A 20,346-nucleotide genomic window follows, 5' to 3' on the forward strand; every position below is an offset into this window, starting at 1 on the left:
TTCATCAGTTATACAACCATTAGGCATATGCGGACACTAAAAGTAGCAAATTCAACACTTTATAAACTCATTAGCATGCATAACTCAATTCACTGAAAATAGGCTGTTTTGGGATGTCCGTTTACCGTACTTACGAGATTGCAAAAATTACGTCCTTTTTGTGTGACATGCCCCTCGGAGGGGTTGGTCTTGTGTTAAAATTTTGGAGTCCAACTCTATACCAAAAATTTATAAAAAATCATTTACTAAGCAGCAATCAGATTCTTCATTTTCTGACTGCAGTTCAAGGAAAAATTCATTTAAAAATGGTTATTCGATTGACGAAATTCCAGTTGGAGGTTCGCACAAACACCAAAGACCATCAACAGTATAACAGTATAAAGTGTATGGTCTAACTCTAAGTATTCATCAAGTTGTGACATAAAACGTAACATGTAAAATCGGCAGAAAAACATAGCTTTAATTGCTGAAACAAAATAATTATTTAAAATAGCAAACAACGTCCAAAAATCATGATTCCTGCGCCATTAGAAGCGTATTTCGATATATCACGTTATAGACTCTAGAAAATCCAGTTTCGTCAGGTTATGACCCGGTTACAGCTGATTATAGTCGGTTGTAACTGTCGATCAGATTCTGATTTCGCTTCCCAAACCCGCAACTGATTATTTAACAAACCCGCGACCCATAAGTATTAATCCCGGAAGGTTACAAGTCATTTATATCAGAGTTAACATGTTCAACATCAAGAATTTAACCCTAATCCATTTATATATATATATATATATATGTATATATATAGGGGACCGCTAAAATGAAAACCACTCCCAGTTGTAAGAACCGCGAGAACCAGTTCCTAACCATTAGATCAAAAATATGGATGGATGAGATTAAAAGTAACTAAAATGAATATTAAATACATTTTGTCTTATTATATCTTTAATATTTTAATCCAAAAGGGTACTTTAGTAAAAATACTCTATTTTGTCTTTTTATCTTTATTATTTTTTATTACTTTTTTGTTTTATTATATTACTTTTTATTTCTTAAAAAGAATTTTTTTATTAACAGAATTTTTAAATTCAAATTTTTTTAACAAGGCAATTTTTTTTGCGCACCGGTTTTTGCACGTCGGGCTTTTTAAAGCGTCGTTTTTTTAACGCGTCGTTTTTACACCGGGCTTTTTCAAGCGTCATTTTCTTAACGCGGCGTTTTTTCAAGCATCGTTTTTTACACGTTTTTTTTAACGCGCCGTTTTTTAAACCTTTTTTACACGCCATTTTTACACGTTTTTTACACGTCGTTTTAAGGCGCCGCTTTTTTAACGCGCCGTTTTTTACACTTTTTACGTTTTACGTTAAACTTTTTAAACTTTTTACGTCTTACGTTAAACTTTTTACGTTTTACGTTAAAATTTTTACGTTTTACGTAAAACGTAAACGTAAAATCGTTTTACGATTTACGTTTTTACGTTTTACGTTAAAAAGTTTACGGTTTTAGAGTTCTCAACCAATTGAAGAAGCATCATGGATAGATACAATACAAGCTAAGTTATCTTATGGATGACATATTGACATGCACTATCTTGTAGATATCTAGTCACTAAGATCCACAACCCTTAAAGACAAGAAAAAAAGATAATCTAGAAAAGCAAGATCCCTCAAAATGGATACATATGTTGTGACCTTTACCCATAATATGATGCCACTTTCAACTATTGTAGCACAGAAGTTTCCGTCTTTGGTTCAATGATTAAGATTGTAGTACTACTAATGAAATGTCTAAAGTGCCCTTTCTTTTATACCAGGACCAGTTTATTGACCCGGAACCGACTGAGCCTCGAAACCCAATCCACCCGAAACTAATCCGAATGCCAAAAATACCCATCACCATTAGCGATGCCGTCGGCACATCGTCGCCGACCGATTGCCGGCAGACTTCGCTGCCACCACGTCTACCGCCGTCAACACCCCATACATCATCGGCCACCACCAAGTTCCACCTGAAACCACCACCCACTGGCCGAAGCATCATCAGATCTTAAAAAAAAATCAAAAGAAAAGAAGAGTTATGAGGAGTTATCGGAAAAAAAAGGAACCGTCGGAGGATTATCACCACCGTCAGCAACATCATCATCATCAGACATACGAAGAAGGGGGTGTTCGCCAGAGAAATGAATGGCCTGTAAACGTGTCGTTGTTCTCCGCCGTCTCCCTCTCTTTCCGAACTACCTCTCTCTCTTCTTATATACTGTGTGCCGCCGTACGCCACCACCGAACCAGGTAAGGCCCCAGCAACCGCACCACCACTAGACTCTGAGCCTCTAACCAACGAACCATTGCGCCCTAAATTTAAAAGAGAAGACAAATCAACAAGTTAATACACAATTACTGATAATATGAGCATACTATTTAAATAAAGTTCAGATATACCTTGATCGGGCACAAGTTGAACCTGTGCGTTCTTTAATAAAGCTGAACTCGATCCAGCCTTTTTCTTTTTGAAATATCCGAAATAAAAGCATCCTGCAAGTAACAGCAGTACAGCTCCGCCGGTCTTGTTGCCGGAGAAGGATGGGGTCGCCGGATTAGGAGGGGGATCGCCGGAGTAGTAGGGTTCGCCGGAGAAGGAGGGTGTGGGTTTCATCAGTGAAGATGATGAAGACTTATGAGTGAGGGTGTGGGTTTCAAAATGAGGAGATAGACAAAGATGAACTTAAATGAATCTGACATATCTAATAGTTTTAAATGTGGAGAGAGGTAGGAATTTCACATTTGGGGTAAATGACCAAATTATCCTTTTGGGTGGCATAATATGATTGGTGGAGAGTGGTTCTCGCGGTTCTTACAACTGGGGGTGGTTTCTATTTTAGCGGCTCCCTATATATATATATATATATAGGGAGAAGATCATGCGAGAACCACCTATTATTGCGAGAACCGCGGGAACCAATGTGAACACAACCAAAAATGCCTAAAAATAGCTAAAAATACACAAAAAATATTTTTTAATATTTTTTATATAAAAATCGCTACTTTTCGAAAAAAAAAATTTGGCCACTAAAGTAGCGATTTGAGCATAAAAAATATTAAAAAAAAAATAAAAAATTACTTATAAAAATAGCTTATACATCTCCTATATAAAAAACATCCATTTAGTTTACAAACTCTCTCATCATTGTGTGCCAACGGTAAAGTTTTAAAATAAAAAATTACTTATAAAAATAGCTTATACATCTCCTATATAAAAAACATCCATTTAGTTTACAAACTCTCTCATCATTGTGTGCCAACGGTAAAGTTTTAAAATAAAAAATTACTTATAAAAATAGCTTATACATCTCTTATATAAAAAACATCCATTTAGTTTACAAACTCTCTCATCATTGTGTGCCAACGGTAAAGTTTTAAAATAAAAAATTACTTATATGAACGACACGTCAGCACGCGTAAGAAAAATAGCCATTGTGTGCCAACGGTAAAGTTTTAAAATAAAAAATTACTTATAAAAATAGCTTATACATCTCCTATATAAAAAACATCCATTTAGTTTACAAACTCTCTCATCATCTTATCTAATTTCCTCTCAATTTTTACAATTTTACTTCACCCAACAAAATGACAAGGATTCCATGGACTGAAGAAGAAGACATCGCGTTGTTTGAATCGTGGGTCGAAGCGCTAACCCACTATACACCTCGTAATCGCTTGAGTGGTCTTTTTTGGGGAGAATTTTCCAACAATTTTGCATTCGTAGGGGTGACACACCCAAACTGTGGATGCACTTTCTTCTCGTTTTAGTACTATCCGTTTGGATAATGAAAGATTTGATATGGTGCACAACGCAGTGGAAAATGGGGTTGGTGACCTTGTGGAAGACGACATCATACAAGTCGCCCTCATCAAACACAGGCACGCCTACAACCATGACTTTCAACATGTTCAGCGTGACCGATAATTAGATTTTTTTTATCTAATTAAGTTTAGGTTTAACGATTTATTTTAATTATGTAATCTTTTTTTTAGTTTTTTTTCATGTGTTTTTTAGGTTTGTTTTTTTAGTTATGTAGTTTTTAAATTTTATAATGTTTTATTATTAATGCTATTTTTTAATTATTGTTAATGTTTTTTTAAATTAAATAGATTTTATATAATTTTAAATAATAAATTAATAATAAAAATTGGGTGTCACGTAACGAATAACGCCTCTCTTTTACGCCCCGTTCCACTCCTCCCGTTTTTGCACCATGCCATTTTTCTTACGCGTGCTGACGTGTCGTTCATATGTTGCATAGAGCCACATTTCCAAGTCCCCACTCAAGTCTAAGAAACAATAAAGGATATTTCCTCATGTAGATATAATAGGCTCCTTGTGTAAGTGCAGCTCTTGCCGGGTAACTGTACTTTATCAATTCTGGTCAAAAAAGTCAAAGGTCTAAGTCAAAAGAAGTCAAAGATGATGAAGCAAGAGAGGAGTCCGAATTTACTTGTAAATTCAAATGTTCTATTATGTTTCATGTTTGAGTTTTTCATGTTTGGAATATTGTTTAGTTTGTCCGAACCTATGTTTATATTCGGATAGAGTTATCAGGACTTAGAGTAGTCTGAGTTTGTTAGGATGTTTGTAAGTCCGAGTTTGTTATTTCCCAGACAATATGTTTTGTCCGGGTTTGGTCCCTAGTCTATATATATGTGTTGATAGGCTAGATTAGGGTAACTCTCACAAACTCTTGTAATCCATCAAATGTATGTGCACATTCTAGATAGGGAAACTATGTGTTAGTTAGAGAAAGCTAGGTTTAGATCTTAGTGATCTAAACCAGCTTGTAGAAGATGTATACATGTTCGGTAATGTAAGTCTGTGTTGATTGTTATGAATGAATGAGTTTCTGTTACATCTTATTCTCCATCTATCTTGTTTTTGTTGTTTCACATTATGAATCAAGTGCAATGTTGATGTTCGTCATCGATCCAGTGGGTCTTGAGGATTTTCAGGTGGCATCAGAGCATGGTTATCGATTCGGAATGGTCTAGCCGCCTTCTGAATCACCATTGCTCTTGATTTGATGTTTGTTTCCGCCAAACATCATGAAGACGTGAAGTTTCTACAAAAACTTGATGAAATTGAAGTTGTTAGTCGACTCAGATGGTTTCTTGTTTTCCAAGTTGCTGCAGATCTGAGGTTTGATCTGAAATTACCAATCCCGAGTTTATGAATTTTGTTAGAGGTCCGAATTTATGCCTTCTGAATTTGTATCTTCAATGTTTATCTGTGACCTTTATTTGACGTTACGTATTGGTAGATAATCCGGAAGAGTTTACGAATTTAAGACACTCCAAATTTGTCCGAGTTTACTCTTGGCCAAATTTGTGAGGTCCGAATTTGAGGGATTATTCTGTCCGAATTTGCTCATATGTTCTCTCTGTCCGAATTTGTTGGAAAATACAAGGTTCCGAATTTGTGTTCTACATTTTTTTGAAATCCCAAATTTGTCCAAGTCGTGGATATTTACTCCGAGTTTGTCAAAACATGGGTATTTACTCCAAGTTTATGTGTTAAACTTGGAAGGTCTTTAGGGGTATATATTTTCTGAGTTCGTATGGTAAAACGAATATGTAGGATCGTATTCTGACCTAAACGAGTCGTTCAGAGGCTTTCTCCTTGGTTTCAGGTGTGGAATTACAAGAAACTAAGGTAGAAATAGCACGCAAATCACTTTAACTACTTGTTTATTGATATGACAATCTTTTACAGCTCAAATCTCACACCGGCAGAGTTTCGGCGTGGAAATCATCAACTCCCTTACTAGATCCGCTCATACATCCCCTATATATAGACAATTGGGTCCGCTTATGTGTCACATGACCATAAGAGCGGACCATACAAGTCCACAAAAGCGGACCACTAATACATGTCACTCGAGCGAACCTAATACATGTCATACGAGCGGACCATGTACCCTGTCGTTCGAGCGGACCCAACATCTTGTCGTTCGAGCGAACCTGATCAATGCTGTTCGAGCGGACCACTCATATGTCCGCTCGAGCGAACCTCACCTAATTGAACCTATGAGCGGACCTATCTATTACATATTTTCTCGTTTTCCGTTCATTATACAATCAGTCGTATTCTAAGACTCGAACGAAGATGTAGTCGACAGACAACTGCACCAACAGACTCCCCCTTGAATATTGACGGAATCTTCAGTGAGAGTCTTCAACATGACATTCTCGGATATTGCTCGGTCTTCTTCAGGAATTCTGCCTGGATCTTTCTTTGGCTATAACTTTCATCAGACTCCCCCTATCATCCTGCTAGGATTGTCGTCTGGGATTTATTACCACCGTTGAAATCATCTCCTGGCTTTTCTCTGTTCAGCTCATCATCTGTACAAATCTCAAACACTTCATAAGAAATAGTTTCAGATTTAACATTTTAAAGACTATGAAGATCAATATGTAGGTTTACATTCATTTTGACGTTTTAATCTTCACATTTTCACTCATTCTCTCCCAAACCACAAGTTCAACATGTTTCGCACTTGAAATGTTGAAAATCAGCTCTTCACACTCAGTTGTCGAAAATCTTTTTGGATTTTTCAAAATATGAAACGTAAATGCAAAGACAGAAATTAAAATACAAAACAAACATGTTTTTGTGAGTTTGTGCAAGAGGATCATATCAGTTTTGAGACACATTACAAGCACCGTTAAGCTTCTAATCGTTTTAAGTTTTAAACGATTCACGTAGATTGACGATATAGTTGTCCTCTTAAATTTTCTTACAATTTTCAATCTATTCAGGATACTATTTAAGTGTTTTATGAACTTAGTTCAATTCATGTGTCCCACCTCTTGAATATACTCCCGTATCCAGAATCCCAATATTCAGTCTTACAGGTATGAATACTACAATGATATCTGTACATAAATTATGGGAAAAATGCGAGAACTGAGGGATCTCAGGTCAGAACTTCCGTTCAGCAGAGAGATATCAGCTTCGACTTAGCAGTGTGTCCCCTTTAGAGGATCTTTTCAGCTACAACAGATGATTATCAATTTTATTGTCTAATCAACTGAGGGCTTTATGCTATGTTTCAAGCATTTTGGATAAAGTATTAGCCAAGGACTAGGTCAGAACTACCGTTCAGCAGAAGTCCCGGAATAATACCCCAGACATCATAGAGTATTAACACCTAGTATATCAGAATATGAGACCTTTCAAACGAGATTTCAGGGGTTACCTATATATCCAAGTAGTGTTCCCCATGAATTTCACAAGTTTGAAATTTTAGATTTATATCCCGAATAAATCTACTAAATGTATGAAAACCTATCGTCACATCACCAGTGAGACCATTTATCACATTTGACATTACATTTCTTTAGCATGCTGTGATAGTCCAACTGATTTACTATCATTTCCTCTTTTTTCACAACAAAACTCATTTTTCAGTTTTATCATGTTTTTGTCTTTTTCAAATTTTCTGATTTTTTAAAATTTTTCTCCCCCTGAATCAAAATATGTTTCAATTTTGATTTTTTGGGAAAATTTGAAACAAACTGTACAAAGTTGACAACTTGATGAAAATCACATCAATTCTCCATCCACATGGCGTAAACAATCAGAACTCCCCCTCACAACAAACTATTTTCCCATTGTGATCTCAAAACACTTAAGTTTGTTTTAATCAAAATGGTTTTTCCGGAAAACTTAGTTTGTTTACCAATCATTTGTAGATTCTGGGGATCAAATCATGTAGTTAACTCAAGTTCAATTTAATGACCTTGATTAACCACTTGTAACACTTGAATAAATCACAAACAAACCTTTTACCTTTTGAATGAATGACGTTACCGAATACGAATTTTAGAAAGATGCCGATTCATGCTCCACGCTTACCAACCTGGGAGCTCCGGCAAGTCAGGTTTTTCTATTTGAACAGATTCACCCAAGCCTGACGGTCCATGGGTGATTTCGAATTCTTGTTCAACAATGGTGGAAAATTTGCATCATCTATTGTTAAACCAGAATTCTCCTTTTTTACCTCAACCAATGGCTCCTCTGGTTTTGACGAACCAGAATCATTGCCCGCAGGTGGCTTGTCTGACTTTGACCTGTCAGATTCATCGCCGACCATTTTCTTCTTCCTCTTTTCCTCTTTTGTCCTCAGATTTGTATCTGATGAACTCATCTTGCTTGACTTTGCAGCCGAGGAAGCTGATTCATCAGACCTCTTATTCTTTCCAACGGATGAACCCGAGGACAAAATCTTCTCGAGATACTCTCGCCTTCTTCCTCTTTTTCCTCAGTCTGTCTTTCTGCCCCTGTGAAAGTTTAACTTTCTTTTCTTGACTTGTCTGATCTTGAACTTTAGGTTTTAGAACCTTCTGTTCATGGGGCTTAACCTTAACTATTATCTTCTTTGCCATTTTCTGAGAATTAACCCTCAATCTGTCATTCGATCTCCTTGGGCAATCTTTGGCAATGTGACCTCTGATATGACAATGATAGCATCTTCTGGTCTCATAATACTGACTCTGGTAGTTAACAGCAATGTGTCCTTGATAACCGCATCTGTAACACATCCTGTTATCGTACCAGTTATCACCTTCGTACCAAACATTCAAGTCATAACACTGTTTGGCCTTGTGATAGTCGTTTCTCCTCTTCTTAGCTGGATTTGACTTTTGAGCACTGTGGTCTGACCTGCACCACTTATTACCAACAATTTTTGAATTTTCAATTTTGACTTTTTGTAATTTTTCATTTCGATTGGATGATCGATCTGATGAGCTTTTATTATCTTTTTGTTTCTGTTCCACTTTCTTCTTCAAAGGTTTTTGCTTAGAGCATTCACCTTTTTCAGTTGACTGCAGAACAGTTTTCTGAAACTTTTCTTTTAATTTCAAAAACAATTTTTGTTTTTCAATTTTATCATTTTCATCATCAGATTTCACATTACAATCTTCATCTTTGACATTGTCAAAGTTTGTGACATTGTCATTTATTGGAATTGAATTGATTGGTTTTGGACAAGGAATATTCAACTTATCAGATTTAGTCACAAAACTGATCAATATATTCTCAAGTTCATCTATCTTGATCTTGGAATTCTCAGCTTTTTTCTCAAGCTGAGATATTCTCTCAAGATGAGACTTGATAGAATTTTCATTCTCAATCTTCAAATTTTCAAGAACAGATGTTTTATTCTCCAGAACTTTTATCTGTTCTTGAAATTTTGATTCATTCGCTTTCAAATTCTTGTTTTCCAACTTGATCCAGAAATCTTCATCTTCTGATGATTTCTGTTTGCTTTCAAGCTCTTTTTCCAACTTTTTGATTTTCATTTGAGCACATTCACCTTCTTTTTCAAGTTCGATAATTTTCTGAAGATGGGAATTTATCATTTTCTATTTTTCAATGTTGTTTTTACTGAACACATTTCTCCCATCTTCAAGAATTTTCATTTGCTCTTCAAATTCTTGATTTTTCAATGTTAAACTGTTAAAATCATTTAACAGTTTGTCATTTTCTGCTTTTAGGTTCTCACACTTTTCATGTAACCAAAGAATCTGGTTTTCAGCAGTGTGCTTCTCGTCTTTCAACTTTTTGACTTCAGATGCCAAACTTCCCATGTCTTTCACGAGTTTGTCATTATTAGTCTTGACGTTATCGCATTTTGAGCACATTGTTTCATTCTTCACCGATTCTTCAGCTTTTGGAGCTTCTTCTTCCTTTGCTATGAATGTACCTGCACAAAAGATTTTAACGAAATCAAAAGGATTTCCATTATTATCAATATAACAACCTCGTTTGAAATCATATTTCAGCACATATTTTTCCCTGACACATTTAGCAACCCTTTTGTGCATTTCTTCAATCACATCTGAACTCAGATCTAGCACATTATTCTCCAAAATCTTGATCATTTCTTTCTTTTTCTTTCTGGTTTCAAGTTCATGAGCTTTAAGTTTGCTGATGAATTGATTTAGAGGTAGTTTTGAAAAACTTGAGTCCTCCCTTAAATTTTTCAAACATTCACCCCATTCAATCGGTAATGCATCTGCAAACTTCTCTAATTTCTCAGCATTTGACGGATATATCTCATGATCTTTCAAATAATTCAGTAAGACAGTATATCGGTCTTTAAGATCTTCCAACGTTTCGTCTTTCAGACACACAAAATATTTAAACCTTTTTGCCCATCCATCTTTGCTCACTTTTCTATAACCCTCATCTAGAAATCCGTGATGCCATTCATTAAATCTTTCAAGATAATAGTTCTCCTGTTCATCAAACACCATTGCTATTTTTCACAAAAAACCCGACACGTGTTTGTTGACTGATAAGCGAACCAGGATGACAGAAAAGCGGACCAAATAGTCAATCGAACACAAAAGCGGACCAGACGGGTCAAAAGAGCGAATTGGTCGTATATGCGGACCGAACAAGCTGATTTGGAGCAGACCGGACAGATAAGCGGATCAGACGAGTTGATCTTAAGTGGACCGGACGGATAAGCGGACCAGAGAAGTACTTGGAGCGAACCGATCAGACAAATAAGCGAATCTGTTCTTTCGACCGGATAAGCGAACCACAATTCGACCAAATAAGCGAACCGAACGATCTGACCTTGGAGTGGACCGTCCGAATGAGCGAACTGGACGAGCGGATCTCTATCCGACTGAATAAGCGGATCTCCTGGTTTGACCCATTTTTCTTTCGAATTTCAACACCAAACTTTCCAGGGTTTGTCTCGATACAATTGCGCACAATCTGTGAAAATTTGGACCAATTTTAACCGTAAAATCTTCTCGAATCAACAAAAGAAGGTGTAGAAGTAAGAAAAAGTGACAAAATCCGGCTATTTTCTGCAGAGAACCTCCTCCTGAGCTCTGATACCAATTGTAGGATCGTATTCTGACCTAAACGAGTCGTTCAGAGGCTTTCTCCTTGGTTTCAGGTGCGGAATTACAAGAAACTAAGGTAGAAATAGCACGCAAATCACTTTAACTACTTGTTTATTGATATGACAATCTTTTACAGCTCAAATCTCACACCGGCAGAGCTTCGGCGTGGAAATCATCAACTCCCTTACTAGATCCGCTCATACATCCCCTATATATAGACAATTGGGTCCGCTTATGTGTCACATGACCATAAGAGCGGACCATACAAGTCCACAAAAGCGGACCACTAATACATATCACTCGAGCGAACCTAATACATGTCATACGAGCGGACCATGTACCATGTCGTTCGAGCGGACCCAACATCTTGTCGTTCGAGCGAACCTGATCAATGCTGTTCGAGCGGACCACTCATATGTCCGCTCGAGCGAACCTAACCTAATTGGACCTATGAGCGGACCTATCTATTACATATTTTCTCGTTTTCCGTTCATTATACAATCAATCGTATTCTACGACTCGAACGAAGATGTAGTCGACAGACAACTGCACCAACAGAATAACACATGTTAAATTCGGATTATAAATGGCCAAATTCGGACTACTAATGGCCAAATTTGGAATAGGGGTAAAAAAATACGAATTTGTTGAATTAAATTCAGAATAAATTGCTAAGTTCGGACAAGGTTAAGTTCGGACATGGTAAAAAAATTCCGAATTTATTTATTAAATTACGAATTTAAGTGTTATTGTGAATGCACTATGTCTGTAGCTTTCATCTACATTGAGTCTTTGTTTATCTTGTTTAGTGTCTTTGTAATGTTTATTATATGTTTTGTATGACATCCGGGATGAAACATAGGTTTTGTATTTTGTATGAATCCATCCGGACGGATGAACAGACCCCATCCGGACGGATGGGCTATAGGTGGTTTCATCCGGATAGGCTACCTCTATAAATAGAGGAGCTTGGGTCTTAGTTTAGCAGGAACTTTGTGCAACCTAGGCGAAGCCCTGTCAAAATTTTTCCAGGTTCTGTAATCGTTCTAATATCAATGAGAAAGGTGCTTAACGATATCTTTTGTGTTATTCTCTCTACTACTATCATGGATTCTACACACGTTAGTAGGTGTTAAGATCCGGTCGGAGCATTTGAAGACCCGAACTCACGGTCCTCACAGTTATACTTGGAACTTTTGAGTTAAATTCGGTTACTAGTTCCTCGGTGTTCGGATTTGGTTCATACTAGAGTTTTTGGGAAAATTTGGGACTTCTATCGGGCATTCGAGGAGAACGAAGTTGACGTGGCTTGGACTTTGAAAATTTACAAAGAAATAGGGGGAGTAAAAATTCAAAATATCTTATTTTCTTTGTAAATTTCTAAAAGCTCGTTGTGCGACAGTGAAACAAGTTCGTATTTACAATCTTTAGATTAAATGAGGTTTAATCTCGGTAGTGCAGAAAAGTTAAAGACATGATACAATTCTGAGCGAAGTGTGAGACCGGGTTTCGTCGAGTTTGTTCGAGGTTTGATCATGTGTTAACGTGATGAAGCTAATTGTGCGTTCGGTGCGATATGATTTTATGATTTTTAAAACACGATATTATACTAACACTAAACACATACTTGGGCAAGTGCACCCATCATGAGCGTAGTATAGTGTTGGTAAGATATCGAGGTCGTCCAAGGACACAAGAGCTTTTAGTACCGGTTTATCCTCAACGTCTAATCAATCTAAATATTTGAGAAAAGTTTTGAAACATGAAAAGATAAATAAAATAAAAATAGATAGACAAGATAGAATCACTTGGATCTAACTCGTCTTTAATGTATCCTTTGATGATTTCGCACTTTCGGACTTTTTAAGAGATTATCTTAGTTATAGTACCCTCAACCCAGTGCTTTGAGTCTGCAGGGATACAATCCTAAAAGGGTCGGAATATTGAAAGATAATTAAGTAAGTTATTAATGCAAAAAGTGGTAGGCCCCTCTTTTGAAGGTGACGTTACCCTCGGCTAAGTGGTTTGAGTCAGCAAGGATACAATCCCAAGAAGCCGGTTTAAAGTATTAATAGTAGTTTACATATGAGGGATTCAAGCTATTCGCACCCCCACCATCCAATACCAGTGGGTATTAAAGGAGGTCCTAGTAAGCTTAAACTAGGTCCTCGCAGGATCTATACACTGAACGAAGCAAGAACTTTACCAAACCATTCCCTTAACCCTCGACCAGGTAGTCAACGTGCCTTTATATAGACCGTAAAGACACGAATGATGTAATCTTTTACTTTATACAGACAGCAAAGTAACCTCAAGACACCACGGAAAAATGATAAAGAAAATTCACCTTCAACATAAGAAACTAGTTATTAAAGTCATTAATACAAACCCAAATAAAAAGTGCCGAAAGATTAAAAATCAAAAGTAATACAATAAAGACTTGTCTTCTCCAAGTGATGTAAGAGGCTTAACCAAACATGGCCTTTGATTGGCAAGAACCCTTACAATCAATCTTGGATCCCGAGACTACTACACACTCTAAAGATGGATGATGGATGATGGTGGTGGGTGTTGGTGTTGTAGTGGTGGCGGAGTGGTGAAAGTGGGAGAGTAGTGGTTTGCTAAGGGATGTCTTTCAAGTAAACCAAGCACCCCTATTTATAGCTAGTACAGAGCTCTGGCCACGCCCCGTTTCCAACGGGCACGCTCCGTGGCCAGCCTTTTCTCTTCCTTCATTAATTGCAAGTGTCATCAGAGGCCCCACATGACCCCGTGTCTCCTAGGCACGTGTTGGGATTGAACCCTATCAGAGAAACAGATAATTAAAGCCAAAACTGGATCAGGGCAGTGGATCCAGAATAAGCAGATGTGATGCTTCAAATCTCTCCCCTTGAAAGTGGTTTCAACATTTGTTGACCTCCAATCTACTAATCTTTACAAATTGCTGACCAACAACTGCTGCCCAATCTACTGATGGAAGACTAAAGCTCTGCTGTTCAATCTACTGCTATGAGTCAAGCTCTGCTGGATATGTAAAGTGTTGCTGGGTTCACATCAGTGGAAGGATGCAGTAGTAGTTTAGTTTACTTTATGAATTGTATTGTAATAACAGTTGTTAGCATAGCAGAGTTTGTATAGGTCAGATGTTAGAGTTTGTTAGGAGATTAGATGTCACTTTCATGGTGACGTCAGCAAAGATGCTTAGTGGTTTGTCCGTGAGTATAAATAGAACAATGCTCTGTACTGTTCTATTAGCTCTTCACCATCTTCTTCCTGTACGAACAAATCACTGAGCTCAGGCTGAGGGGGAGTTTGTAGCATACATGCAATTGTAATCAGTGTTTAAAATAAATTTAAGCATTCGGTTCTTTGTTGAAATGTACGTTGAAAGCAATTATCCTGTTTGATTGTGAAAAGTTTGTTTCCATCTAAATTCCGCTGCACTACTCTTTCATTGTTCATCTTAATTCAAACATAAATCACAATCAATCCAAACTCAGATCCTAACAATTGGTATCAGAGCTCGGACAGTCAAATTTGATTTAACAATCATTTTGACATAAATAGTTCAGCTCGTAATCGTTGATACTGATAGTTTGTTCGTTTTGTTGAAAAACAGAGTAAGGTTTAATCACCATCAAAGTTGATTAATCAGTGCCTGTAAAACAACCAGGATGACGTCGCAATCACAAGATGATAAAAATAACATTGGCTCTTTGTTTAAACCACCCATGCTTAAACGTAATGAATATAACATCTGGGAGAGAAGGATGGGTCACATCCTTGCTCAACGGAATATTGGATGTTGGAGATCTGTTGTTTTTGGTCCACATGTTCCCATGGTGCCAAGTGTTGAGGATGCAAAGAAGTTCGTACCTAAACCATCTGAAAATTATACTGAAAACGATTTTCAAAAGTTCGAACTCGATGCCAACGCATTTAGCATCATTGCATCTGCATTACTCAACGAAATCTATGCTGGGCTGTTACATTGTAACAGTGCCAAAGAGCTATGGGATGCATTGAAGGAACAATTTGGGGGGACGAAAGAGGTTATCGAAAATAACAGGGAAATTCTGAATCAGCAGTATGAAACCTTTTGTCACATCAAGGGTGAATCATTGACCCAACAGTTTGAATGATTTAGTTGTCTCATTAGTGAACTAAGGCTTGTTAAAGTTACATTTCCTAACTCAACACAAAATAGCAGGTTCCTTAGATCACTACCTGAAAAGTGGGATACAATTGCTTTTGTGACTAGAAATTCAGCTGAGTTCAAAAATCTGACCCTGACCCAACTTCATGGAAGACTCCTGACCTATGAAAGGGAGTTAAACCAGAAAAAGAAGTTGCAAGAAATTGGCAAAGTTGCTGATGATTATTCATTTGGCAGCACAGCTCTGTTTGGTTAGGAAGAATATGGTAGCAGTAGTAAGGATCAGAGTTATGATCATTTTATTGACATAACTGCTGGTAGAAATTTTAACAACGCTGATTCTCACTCTGCAAATTATGCTTTCACTGCAAATTGTGAAAACCAGATGTCAGATAATTTGTGTTTTAAACTCAATGATTTGCAACACTTTGATCCCACTGACTTAGAAGAGATGGACATTTTGCATCAATTAGCTTTGCTTAGTGTTAGAACAAGCAAATTCTACAAAAGAACAGGGAGAAAATTCCCAGGGCTACATGGGAATTTAAAAGTGGGGTTGGATAAGTCAAAAATTAAGTGCTACAAGTGCAATAGGCTAGGTCATTTTGCTAGGGAATGCAGGAGTAAAACCACTGGTCCAATAATTACTCATCCTAGCTCACCCAAGGCTTTGTTGACTGGAGCATCATGCCTGATGAGATTGGTGATGAAAATTTTGCACTCTATGCTTCTAATGAGACTTTTAATGATGAATTTTGTTTGATGGCATTAGAGTCAATATGGGGTAAAAACTGAAGGTGAACAGCTAAGTGCTGAAACAGTGGATGAAGTTGCTGAAGCAGTGGTTACTGCAGTTGCTGGTGAACTACTGCTGGGAGAAAATTCAGAAACCCTGATTGAACCACTGTCTGACCCCTGGTCCAAAGAAGACAAAGAGAAAGAGGAAGAGAAGAAAGCAGGTGAGGAAGAAGTTAGAGCTGATGAAGAAGGTGATCATCAATGTAATTGTGCCATGATGGCTGCTGCTAAGGTATCACCTCAAGTTCTTGAAAAATTGTGTTCAGACAAATGTATTATTGCATTTGCTAACATTAAAGAGGTAAATGAAAACCTTAGGGATAAAATCTTATCTGATGAAGTCAAGTTTGAAAAGTCACTGAAACAACTTAAAAACAAATTGGCTGAAAAAGACAAAGAAATCAGTAGTCTAAAAGAAGAACAAAGCATAACCAAGACTCAACTCCAAACTATGGTAGAAAAATACCAAGTTTGTAAAAAGGAGTTGGAGTCCACCCAAATCACTTGTGAAAGATGGGTGGAATCTTGCAAAGGTTATGAAGTCATGCTTGAGAAACAGCTTGAAAGCAATGTCAAGTTTGGAATAGGATTTAGAAAATATGATGAACTTGAAAACAATGCTATCAAACAAGCTGGTTCAACTGAAGTAAAACCAACCAACAAGAATGGCCAAGAAGTTAAAATTACTGACAAACTTTTTAACAAAATCACTCTGGAAAGACCATCTGTGGGGTCCTCGACTTTTGAGGAAATTGAGAAATACCAATTCAAACCCACATGGTCTGATGAGTGTGACATTCTTGAAAATTTCAAGCCCATGGATTTTACAACCATTGATGGTGTGACAGCTCCAAAAGCAAAGGTCATTCCTATCAAAGATATCCCAACAGTGGTTCAAAAGCATATGATCTAAACAAAACAAGTGTCATTGTACCTGCTGAAAGCTGCACCATCTGTGGTAAGAATAACCACAAAACTAAAGAATGTGTGTATCTCAAAAACTTTGATGAGAAAAAGAATGAGTACACTGCAAAAACATTCTTAAGTTCATCAGCATCATCTGTCAAATTCACCAAGAAACAACCACTGTTTGTGCCAGTCCAAACAACTGTCACAAAACAGCTGAACCAAACATCTGTCCAAAGAGATGTTCAAGTGACTGATGCACCCCCTGCCAATTAATTCAGGAGAGGTAAGGGACAACCATCATACCAAAGGATCCCACATGTTTATGAGGCTTACAAAAGCCCTCTAAACTAAGAGTGAACATGCATCCTTTTGGTTACCAACAGGTGATTGGTCAAAACCCCCAACAGTGGTTAGAGAAAAACTTTCCCAAAAATGTTTAAACCCCTGAGCTAACCACTGTCCATGCATCTGCAACCATCCTAGACACTGTTGAGACCCCATCCAAAGCCTTATTGGCTTTGGAGACCTTAATGAACTAATCCTGTTACTTCATGTGTAGGGAGCTTCTGCATGCTTAGATAGTCTTTGGTATGTAGATAGTGGAGGCTCCAGGCACATGACAGGATGTAAAGCCCTTCTTCAAGATTTCAAAATTCATGGAGGGGGTGATATATCATTTGGCAATAATAGTAAAGGGAAAGTTCTGGGTTCTGGTACAGTAAAATCTGGAAATGTAAAATTTGAAAATGTTAATCTTATAGACAATCTAAAATTTAACCTCCTGAGTGTGTCACAAATGAGTGATAAGGGGTATGGCTCATTCTTCACAAAGGATTGTTGTAGGATTGTTGGACCAGAAATGGTTGATAAAATTGAAGCAATAATAAAAAATGGTAAAACTAAACTTGTTGCTCAAAGAAGTGGCAATGTTTATGTTGTTGATATGTCAAAAGAGTGCCCCAGAACTGATGCCTGCCTGTTCTCAGCTGCATCAAACAAAGAGACAGAACTATGGCACAGAAGATTGGGGCACACAAATCTTAAGACAATCACTGCCATTTCAAAACAGGGGTTAGTAAGAGGTTTACCTCAAAAACTGTTCACCTGTCCTGAGCATTGTGTTTCCTGCCTAAAAGGAAAACAACATAAAAGCTCCTACAAATCCATTGATGAGTCCAAAACAACCAAATGTTTGCAAATGCTTCATTTGGATTTGTTTGGCCCAGTTAAAGTCGTGAGTCTTAAGAAAAAGAGATATTGTTTGGTTATTGTTGATGACTTTTCTAGGTTTACATGGACTTACTTTTTACACTCAAAAGATGAGACTGCAGGCATTCTGCAAGACATTGTGAAACAGGTTGAAAAGCAGTTTGACCTTCCAGTAAAAATCTTCAGAAGTGACAATGGCACAGAGTTTAGGAACAAGGAGTTGGATGATTTCTGTGTGTCAAAAGGAATTCTAAGGCAATACAACATTCCAAGGACACCAGAACAAAATGGGGTTGTTGAAAGAAAGAACAGAACTTTGATTGAGGCTGCCAGAACCATGCTTGCAGATTCAGGTTTGCCATTAACTTTTTGGGCAGAGGCAGTAAACACTGCTTGCTATGTCCAAAACAGAGTTTTAATCAACCCCAGGCATCAAAAGACTGCCTATGAACTGCTGTATAAAATAAAGCCATTAATTTCATATTTCAAAGTTTTTGGTTGCACATGCTTCATTTTAAACTTAAAAGATTCTATCTCTAAGTTTGCAGCCAAAATTGATTGTGGTTATCATCTGGGATACTCAACCACTGCTAAGGCCTACAAAGTGTTTAAAACAAGGACCAAAACAGTGGAAGAGACTTTGAATGTAAAGTTCAATGAACTTTCATCACTGAAAATCCCAGCAAATCCTGCAAAATTGTTTGATCTTGATAAATTTACTTTTGAAAATACTGCTGTCAAGACTAACAGTGCAGGTCCATCAGAGAATTCATCACCAGACTATGGGTATGAGATCATCATTCCTCAACAAAAGTCTGCCACAATGGGAAGAGCAGCAGGTGTTCAAAACAGTTGTCAAAGCTCAACCACAGCTACCTCAACAGTTGTTGACCAAAGTAGCCCTTTAACCCCTGCTTCCACATTATCAAACACTGCTGACAAAAGTCCTCAAACAGTGGATCAAAGTCAGCATGTGTCCTCACCATTACCTCCTATTCCACCACCTTTTGAAGCCACTGCTGGATCATCAAAGTCACCAGCAGTGGCTAGCTCAGATGAATCACATCTGCAGCCCTCACCACTTAATGCCATTATTCCATACCAAGGAGAGTTAATCTTCTTGAAATCTCATCCACCAGACCAAATTATTGGCAACATCAATGAAGGGGTGCTCACAAGAAGTCAATCCCAAAACATTTGTCTTTTTGCTGGTTTTCTATCTCTCCATCAGCCAGTCAAGTACCAAGAGGCACTGAAAGACAATAGCTGGGTAGAAGCCATGCAAGAGGAGCTCCAACAGTTCAAAAGACAACAAGTATGGGAGCTTGTACCACTGCTAGAGGGTGTAAGTCCTATTGCACAAAATGGGTCTTCAAAAACAAAACTGATGAAAGGGGCATTGTTGTCAAGAATAAAGTCGGGCTTGTGGTTCAAGGGTTCAGACAAGAAGAGGGCATTGATTATGATGAAACATTTGCCCCTGTAGCAAGACTTGAAGCTATCAGATTATTTCAGGCCTTTGCTGTCAACCACAACATCAAGGTGAATCAAATGGATATAAAATGTGCATTTCTCTGTGGTAAGATTCAAGAGGAGGTTTATGTTTGTCAACCTCCAGGCTTTGAGGATCCCTGTCACACCCCCAAAATCCACCCGCGGAGTACCACTGCTTGGAGGCGTGACATGACCAGGATCAAGCCATCAATCATATCAAACATAGTGTATAGTAGTTAAAGTAATTCATAAAACCCAGTTCAATACGATTGATGTTCAAACCAAACTTTGTTTAAGTAGCGGAAGCATGTAAGTAACATCCAACATAAATAATAATGTATGAAATGTCATAAGTGTTTAATAAACATTCACGTTCCATGCCCACAACGACCTGCTCCTCCCTGTGCAAGCTCCATAAGTACCTAAGGTCCTGCAAGGCATGCAGCAGAGAGTCAACAACTAGTTGAGCGAGTTCACAGTTAACAGTTCAGTAATAGTATAGTGTGAGTAGTAGTATGTTCGTTCGTTATGTCATATATCGTATCAGTTTCCATCGCGGCCTCCCAGGCAGGTGTGCGAAGATTAGGGGATGTTCTTCCCAAGTATTCTAGACTAGGTTTATTCGTATCGCGGCCCCCCAGGCAGGTGTGCGAAGATTAGTAAATTTAGTTCGCGGCCTTCCTAAGGCAGGTATGCGAAGTCAGTCATAATATCGCGGCCAACCCTTGGCAGGTGTGCGAAGATCAGTTCAATAAGTGTTACTAGTCTAGTCGTATCTTGTCGTTAGGTTCTATCATCTGAGTATATACAATAAATCATCTAATCCCATTCCCACCCCGGAACCCATGCCTTGGCTGTGTGAACTCA

At 37.8% G+C, this 20,346-nt stretch overlaps 1 protein-coding gene across 1 annotated transcript; it reads right to left on the reverse strand.

The window, feature by feature from the left end:
* Positions 1-1,683: 1,683 nt before the first annotated feature.
* On the reverse strand, positions 1,684-2,671 carry LOC110903975. The gene is made up of 2 exons (XM_022149782.2): positions 2,433-2,671; positions 1,684-2,345 (listed from the first exon to the last, which is right to left on the reverse strand). Exons 1-2 carry the CDS (start codon positions 2,644-2,646, stop codon positions 2,041-2,043), a joined length of 519 nt encoding a protein of 172 aa, XP_022005474.1. The 5' UTR covers positions 2,647-2,671; the 3' UTR covers positions 1,684-2,040.
* Positions 2,672-20,346: the final 17,675 nt, after the last annotated feature.

The sequence above is a fragment of the Helianthus annuus genome, chromosome 2, assembly GCF_002127325.2.
Source record: "Helianthus annuus cultivar XRQ/B chromosome 2, HanXRQr2.0-SUNRISE, whole genome shotgun sequence".
Taxonomy (NCBI): Eukaryota; Viridiplantae; Streptophyta; class Magnoliopsida; order Asterales; family Asteraceae; genus Helianthus; species Helianthus annuus.

Coding starts and splice junctions, on each gene's coding strand:
- LOC110903975 (XM_022149782.2), bottom strand. CDS start 2,646: ATGAAACCCACACCCTCCTTCTCCGGCGAACCCTACTACTCCGGCGAT. Junction 2,346..2,432: donor TCAACTTGTGCCCGATCAAG/GTATATCTGAAC, acceptor TTTTAAATTTAG/GGCGCAATGGTTCGTTGGTT.